This window comes from Trichoderma harzianum (assembly GCF_003025095.1).
Source record: "Trichoderma harzianum CBS 226.95 unplaced genomic scaffold M431scaffold_59, whole genome shotgun sequence".
Taxonomy (NCBI): domain Eukaryota; kingdom Fungi; phylum Ascomycota; class Sordariomycetes; order Hypocreales; family Hypocreaceae; genus Trichoderma; species Trichoderma harzianum.
The window spans coordinates 1-8557 of record NW_020209307.1 but is presented as its reverse complement, the minus strand read 5'-3'; the positions used below and the strand labels follow the sequence as shown (position 1 = coordinate 8557).

Here is an 8557-nt window from a genome sequence, read left to right as displayed (position 1 = left end):
AGCTGCTAATTATAGCGTTACTATTAACATACTTAAGTAACTAACTACTAAATCTCTTAAAATATTCGGCTAGGTTAGTTATTAATAGTATAAATTCCTTAAGCTTAACTAGCTATTATCTAGGCTACTACTACTGCTACTAAAGCAAAAGGCAGAGGCTAATATTAAGCTATAGGCGCCTTAGCCCTTAAAATAAGCTAGGGTTATATATTTAGAGAAGCTAAGACTTAGTTTAAGGCAGGACTAGGTTATACTAAAAGCCTTATAGATAGTTCTTTAGGATAATTATATAAGGTTCCGTATACCTTAGTAGGAAAAAGCTATATAGATAGCTGCTGTAAAGGAAATACCGTTAGTTACTATTCTTCTTATTAGCAGAGGGAAAAGCCTAATTTTTATAGTACTAGCTATACTAGCTGGAGCCGGAGTTACTATTATAGTAGCGCCTTATACTAAGCTTAAGAGACAGCTTATTACGTACTGCCTTAATGTAGGTATTAACTGTAAGTACTAGCCGCAGGTATATAACTCCTGGCCCTAAGTTATAATTATTTCCGCAGAGGCCGCTATAGGTAATAATTTTATATAATAAGCAGTAGATTTAAGTATCTAGGGGAGGCTAGACTATATAATTATTAATAAATACTATTTTATATTTACTACTACTTATAAATACTAGAAGAAGCTTTAAGGGTTAATATATTTACGTAGCCTAGGCTGCCTTTTTATATTTTTAACTAGTATACTATTATCGCTTACTTAGTGTAATTTTAAGGAAGTTATATAGCTGCAGCATCCCCTTTACATTAGGGCCTTAAGCTATTATATAAATACTTATTACTTAGTTCTATAAGTTTATAATAAGCAGGGCCTAATAGAGGTTAAGAAGTTAATTAAGGCTTAGGTTAGCTTACTTACACTTAGTAAAAAGGGTGTAGTTTACTATATAAGCTATATAAAATATAAGGCGTTAGCTTAGTTAATAAGCTGCTACTACTATTATAGTAACCTAAATAAAGGTAGTAATATACGCTTCTTTACTTAGCAAAAGTTTAGCTTCTAAGCCTAGCTCTAGGGTAAAACCCTATATATTATAACTACGGCTATACTAGGGACGGGGATTAATATACTAGGTATAATATACATTATTTACCTTAAGGTACTATATAATATTATTAACTATATATAGGAGGTTAATTATATAGGAAGAGCTAGAGAGTATATAGCGGCTATAATTATAGTTAAGGAGAAAGACTGGCCGTCTAAAGATTTAAGGATAGATGGCTGCTTTAAGATAAAGGTACGCGAGGTAAACTCTCTAATTTAGATAAAGGGCTGCCGGAGGTGTATCCTAGGTATTATTAACAGGGAATTCAGTCTGAATATCCGTTGATTTTTGGTAAGAGTAGGGTAAAAGGGTTAAGGTTTTTTACTTTAAATTCTTTAGACTAATTTCTATAGGAAAGGTTAAAGTATAAATTAGAGTTAGGGTTAGAGTATTGTAGATAAAAATTAAAGTAAGGGTTAGAGTATTATACTAAATTATAAAAGGGGTTAAAAAAGTAAGTAAACTGTAAAATATAAAAAGCCTAAGCTATATTATATTATAGTATTATATTATTATATATAAAAATAAATATTATAATAGAAAAGTATATTTAAATAAATAAAACTTATAATTTAGTAGTTTATACTAAGTGTAAATAAGTATTAATACTAGGAAATAAAGTAATTACCTACCTTTAAAATATATATTAAACTTTAGGTATTATTTTATAGAAGATTAAAAACTACTTAGCTTTATTAAGGTAAGTAAAAGACCTAAAGATTATTAAACTACCTGCTAATAGTAAACTATAATAATTAGTAATCCTAGTTAAGGATAGGTTTAAGTATATAGTATACTTATTTATTATAATATTTAAGAAAATAGCTAATAACTACTAAAGAAATGCAAAGTATACCTTAGAGGGCTGTTATTATATAAAAGTTTATGTTTAATTATAAATAAGTAGGAAATTTTTATAATACTAAATAGTAGGCAGTAAAGGGTATAACTTAACTATTAACGTTAATATATAGGATAAAGTAGATAATAAAAGAAGTCTAAGTACGCTGGAGTAGATTATATAGGCGGGAGTAAAATAACTGCATAAGTTTAATAAGTAGTAGTAATAGGCTGGGCAAGCTTATTAAGGCGTAGATTATAATAATAAATTTATTAAAGATATATACTAGATCTAGTTTATAAAAGGAAAGGACTGCGCTGTTATTACAGCGGTTATAAGGTAAGTTAAGGCTAAGGCTATAGATAGGTCTATATAAGAAGTATAAAAAGGAGATATTAAGTAAATAATGTAGCTTATAATATTATATAATAGTATTAACTAGGAAGTAAAGTAGTATAAACTACGTATATATACTATCCTTAAGCCTATTTAATAACTACTATATAGTATTAAAGACGGCAAAAGTAACCTAATATTATTTAAAATAAGTAATAATTCTAATACACTATATAAATATAGTATTATATATTAATAATATCTCTGCTTCTACTAGTAAGTATATAAGCTTAAAAGGGAAGAAGTAATAAGCAGGCTTAGAATATAGTTTACGGAGGAGTAATAGGGCTTACTATATAATATAGACTACGTTTTTAAGGTTATAGACGGAGTTAAAGTTAATAATAACAAAAGCCTAGGCGGGTATAATAGTAATATAGAAGGCTATGTATAAAGCAGCTAACCTAGAACCAAAGGGCTATTTAACTACACTGAACTAGATAGGATTTTATTTACGTTTTTTATTACATTTATTAAAACTAAAGTCGGTGGCGCTATATACATAAACGTATTACTATACTTCTTTACAGCCGTAGGCATTAGGTAAGGCAGCAACGGATTCCAGCCTGCAGGGTTATTTACAATAACAGTAGTAGTAATACTATAAATTTTATAACTAGCTTTTTTAAAGGACTTTTTCTAAAATATACCGCTAGATATAGAAGATATTCCAGTAGAGAAAATAAAGTAGTTTACGGAGTAATATACTTAGTAGTTATACGTTAACTAATTTATAGTAGTTAAAACTATAATTAAGTAAATAGTATATAGTAAAGGATATTAAAATAAAACTTTAGTTATATTAAGCGTATAATAGATTAATAACTATAAGGCGCTTATATATAATAAAGACTATATATATATTTATAAATTCTAGTAAGCTATATACTAAGTTAAGCTAAGTATTAATTAACTTATAGGATAACTACTTAGAGGTTAGTAGTTAACTATTAGGCTAAATATTAATTTAAAAAGCATCTAGGATAATATAATATATCTTAGTACTAGGTAATTATTTACTATAAATAAGGCTAACGGATAGCTTTATAATAGGCTAGGGCTAGCTATTAAGGCTACGTAGTTAATACTCTTTAATACTAAGGTAAATATATAGAAGATAAAGGGGGTAATAACATAGTTAGGCAATCTTTAGGCTTTAAAAAAGCTGCTTATAGTTATATATTATATATAAAGTAGGATATTCAGCCGCAGACCTAAGGTAAGTATAATAAGATACTGTAATAAACTATAGGTAATGCGGAATTACTTTTTATATAATAGATCGGTTATAATTATAATAGATTATAATAAAGCTAAGTTAATTTATAATATAAGACGTAAGGTTGCATAGTTCCTATTAGATAATATAAGCTGCATACTTATTATATATATTACGTAGCTGCTTTCAGCAGAGGAACTTCTAAAGTAATAACTAATACTCCCGGTAATACCGCTAGGTACTAGGGAATTTATATAGTAGTACGGTGCAGCAGGGCGCTAGAAGATAAAGAAGCTAAGCTCCCTGCTTATGCGTAAGATAGGAGCTGCGATCGGCGTATACATTGGTATAGCGAGGTACTAGATTATTATAATAGAGATAGGCTAGATTGTTAATAGGCTTGTTATGGAGGAGATAGAAAAGTAAATTAAGGACGATAGCGGTAAGGGGATTGAGATGGATGAGCTCTCGGGGGAAGTGCTGCAGGTCGGTGGGAGCTGGAATGTTATTATAGGCTGTAAACCCGTCTCTGACGTTAGGTTAGGGTTACTGTAAAAATAAAAAAACTACCTAAAGCTCTTCCCCCGAGGGAAGTAAGTAGTTGGCTATTTTGTAAAAGCTAGCTGGACCTCTTTCCCTAGGGGAAGTACTCTATTAGCTATTTTACAAAAGCTAGCTAAACCTCTTCCCCTAGGGGAAGCAGCTAGTTATTTATTTTGCAAAAGCTAGCTAGACCTTTTCCCCTGGGGGAAGTACTCTGTTGGCTATTTTATAAAAGCTGGTTAAACCTCTTCCCCTAGGGGAAGTAGTTAGTTATTTATTTTACAAAAGCTAGTTAAACCTTTTCCCCTGGGGGAAGTAGTTAGTTATTTATTTTACAAAAGCTAATTAAACCTTTTTCCCTAGGGGAAGTAGTTAGTTAGCTATTTTACAAAAGCTAGTTAAACCTTTTTCTCTAGGGGAAGTAAGTAGTTGGCTATTTTATAAAAGCTGGCTGAACCTCTTCCCCTGGGGGAAGCAGCTAGTTGTTTATTTTATAAAAGCTAGCTAAACCTTTTTCCCTAGGGGAAGTAGCCTATTAGCTATTTTATAAAAAATAGCTTAACCTTTTCTTTACTAAGTCTTCCCCTTAAAAGTAAAAAAAGTAAAATTAATAATCCTTAAATTTTTATAAATAATTAGTATAAATATATTTAACTCTTTTACCTTTTCTTTAATTATTATCTTTTTTTAAAGGAAAAAAATAATGAAATAGTTATAGATAGCTAATCCTGCTGGGAAATCTAGTTTAATAAAGCGGTCTTATTAAGAAAGCCTAGCTTTATATATATTTAATAATATACTATTTACTACGGTAGGTAAGTTTATATTAGTATGAACTTTTACTAAAGGCTATCTGCTTATAATTACGAAGTTTCTTTTTAATACTTTATCTTTACGTTAAAAGGTTAGAAAAAATAGGTGTATAGACGAGAGCTACCTAAGCAGCCTTTGTTAAAGTTTCTGTAATAGGGGTATAGGCAGACTTAAGCTGGAGAACTATATAAAGATTATATATAGCGCTAGTGCAGTTACCGTTATATAAATGCGTTTTTGTAATAAGAGCCTAGGTTTACTAGGGGACCTGGCTAATATATTAGAAAGTATTTAGGCTAGTAACTATAAAAACCCTTTGCTTAAGCTACTTGATTTTTATACGTAGGCTGAGGTTACTAATAAGGTTGTAGAGCTGCTTAATAGCTAGTATTATTTAAGGGCAGCCTGGTAGGTATTAGACTAGGGTAGTAATAGTAAAAAATAGTAGATTTATAAGATTTATAACTGTGGTAATTATCCTAAAGGTAACCTACCTTAGACTATATATTTTTAATAAACTAACTTATATATATAAATATACTCCTAGATAAAATACGTCTTTAACTTTATATAAATTAGTAAAAGCTAAAGCTAATGGACTAAGATAGGTAAATCTAGCTATAGCTTATCTTAATTTATAATAACTAAGGTAGTAATAATCTTCTTAGGGAAAGTAATTCTTAAGATATTATAAAGAAACTTGTAGTTGCCTTTTACTTAGATAGTAAGGTAGTTACTAAGCTTTTTATATAAATATTAATTATTATGCGAAATTAGTAATAATATACTTTTACTATACTATAGTATAGGACTACTATTAAAAAGGAGATATTTAATGTATTAAAGTAGGTTAATATAATAGCTTATAGGCTTAATAATATAAGCTAAGCCCCTTCCTTTTTAGCCCCCCTTTATATAATAGCTATTATTAATAATAATAGTAGTATTATTATATTTTACTAGTTTTATTCCTAGGTTATAAATACTAGCTTATATTACTATTATATATATTATAGTTTTAGATATTATATTTTTAGTAAGTGCTGGAGATACTGGGCTTACTTAACCTAGAGCTATATATATATAGCTGGACTTTTTCAAAAGAAATCCTACTTAATAACTAAGATACCTTTATAGACCTTCTACCTAAAGGCTATACTGCTAATATAGCTAACTACGTTTTATAGTAGAGGATTAAGGTATTTGCAGCTACCCCTAATATACTTAGGAAGAAGATAAAGACTAAGGTAATAGCTAATATTATCTTACTTTTACTATATAATAAGCAGCTTAAGTAGTTAGTTAATATTATTAAAAAGGTAGGCTATCCTTCGTTTACTTATTTAAGGCCTATGCTTAAGATTAAAAAAGCTAATAAAAAGGCGCTTAACTAGCTTATAGGCTACATTATAGCCTAGGTTAACCCCCGCCTAATAGATATTAAATATACGTTTAGTAATAAACTACCTTTATATAAGAATCTAAAGCTAGTATTTAGGGATATAGGTAGTAATAATAATACTGCTAAAATTATATAATTAGTTATTAAGCTGGAGTAGGATATTTTTAAATATACGCTAGGTTTATTACCTAAGCTTAGGTGCTTAAGTAGTCTAGAGCTGGAAGTTTTATTAGACGGAGGCTGTAATGTTATTAATGATAAATATAATAAGCGCTTTAGCTACAGTGGCCTTTGGTAAGGCGTCTTTGAGATTATATAATATAGCCTAGGCCTTAGTGTTTATACTAAATAGGTTACTACGCTACCTAGTAATTTAATAGATTAGAAGTAGGTAAAGAGCGTAAAAAAGCTTAAGCTATACTGTAAGTACGTATAGTAGGGTATTATAGCTTTAGTTAATAATATAGCTAGTAATAATTATATTAAGTATTATCCCTAGGCTGCGAAAAGAGGATCCTTTAATAGGCTAAAGTATATTTTTAGGTATATAATTATAGATTAGTAAAAGGAGGAAAGTAATATATTTAAGTAAGGGAGGATACTAAACTTTTGTAAAAGTAAGGTATATTTAAAATAATAGGGTAAGTAAGGTAATAAAGGTATATGTAGTAGCGTAAATAACAGAAGCAGAGGTGTTTACGAGGATAATAAACCTAACTGTTACCTACTACTATAGTTAGGCTAGGGCCTCCTTAGTAGGAAAAGCCTGCTAAGTAGAAGAAGCTTTACGGCTAAGGTATTAAAGCTGCTGTTATTAAATATCCCCTGTGAAAAGTAAGTCCCAGTGACCTAGCCCTTTAGCTATGATAGCGACGATAGTAATAAGCTAGAGGTTCTTTTGCTTTTAAATCCAGCTGCTAATAGCAGTAGGAAGTCGGTAAGCTTACAGAAATCCAGAAATACCTGCCTTAATAACTACGACGGTGGCGATGAGTTTAAGAGCCCCCTTAGGCTAACCTAGATGGCTAAGAGTAAGAGGAAGCTAGCGGGTTTCTAGAGCTTTAGCGAGGCCTGTATAGATTAAGTTATTTACCCTAAGGAAAAGTAACTAAAATGGGTTGATAGGTGCGTTATAATATAATATTATATTTGTAAGCGTTAAGGTATAGGTGTAGCTGGGGTTTAAGTATATAAATACTATATGGCTAATATATTAATAATATTATACTAGTAGGCTTTATAGGGATATAATTGGTTTAGGTTGCAGGAGATAATAGTAGGGTTAGGTTTATGTAAAGAGACTAGAGTTAGGGATATAGATTTTTATTATAATATAATGTTTAAAAAAATAAGTAGGAAAAAGAATATAAAATAGTTATAAAAAATATAATAAAGTAGAAAGAAAATTTTATATAAAATAGTAGTAGCTTTTATTTCTTCTTAAAATTAAAAAAGGTGTTTTACTTTTTAAAAAATAGCTAGTACTATAAGTTTATTTAGCCTTTAAAGTAAAACCCCTTTTACTTATGTCTATCCTAATAGTAATAAAGATCTAGATAATATAATCTTTGCTTACGATAATAATAATAAAAATAGAAGAGATAATTTAACGGTAGACGTAGGTAATAATAATTTTACAGCCTCCCTACTACTTAGTAACCCAGCTGCTTATTAAAAGTTAACTACAGCCCCTTAGGTAAGGTAAACCGCTTATTTATAAGGAGGTACGCTTTTTACTAAAGGTAATTACTTCTCCCCGCCCCTAGAGCTAGAAGGGGGCTGGTTTAGCCTACTGCTACCTAAGGATATTAAAAGCAAGGGCGAGGAAAAGTAGGTAAGTAGTTATAATACTGTAGATATATAGGAAGAGGGTCTTTAATAGGATAATTAAAAGAGCTAAAAATATAAAGTTATACTTTATAAGGATAGCTACCTTACTAGTAAGTACTTATTAATAATATTTATTTCCTCCTAGTGTATTAGTATATATATCCTTTTTACTATATATATATTTAATATACTAACTACGTAATTATATATAGCTAAAATATTAAAGAAAAAAGTCCTAGGTTTATTAAATACTACCGAAGCGGTTAGGTTTATTTAAATAAAGCAATCGGTAGATTATAGTATAAGTTCGTAGGGTTAGGGTTAGGGTTAGGGTTAGGGTTAGGGTTAGGGTTAGGGTTAGGGTTAGGGTTAGGGTTAGGGTTAGGGTTAGGGTTAGGGTTAGGG

The 8557-nt window shown here is 29.6% G+C and overlaps 1 protein-coding gene across 1 annotated transcript; it reads left to right on the top strand.

Annotated features, from left to right (window-relative positions):
* Window positions 1-328: 328 nt before the first annotated feature.
* On the top strand, window positions 329-514 carry M431DRAFT_102352 (hypothetical protein; the record flags this gene model as incomplete). The annotated part of the gene is made up of 1 exon (XM_024911428.1): window positions 329-514. A coding segment is annotated over one exon (186 nt), but the record flags the coding sequence as incomplete, so codon positions are not given.
* Between the last annotated feature and the right edge of the window lie 8043 nt (window positions 515-8557).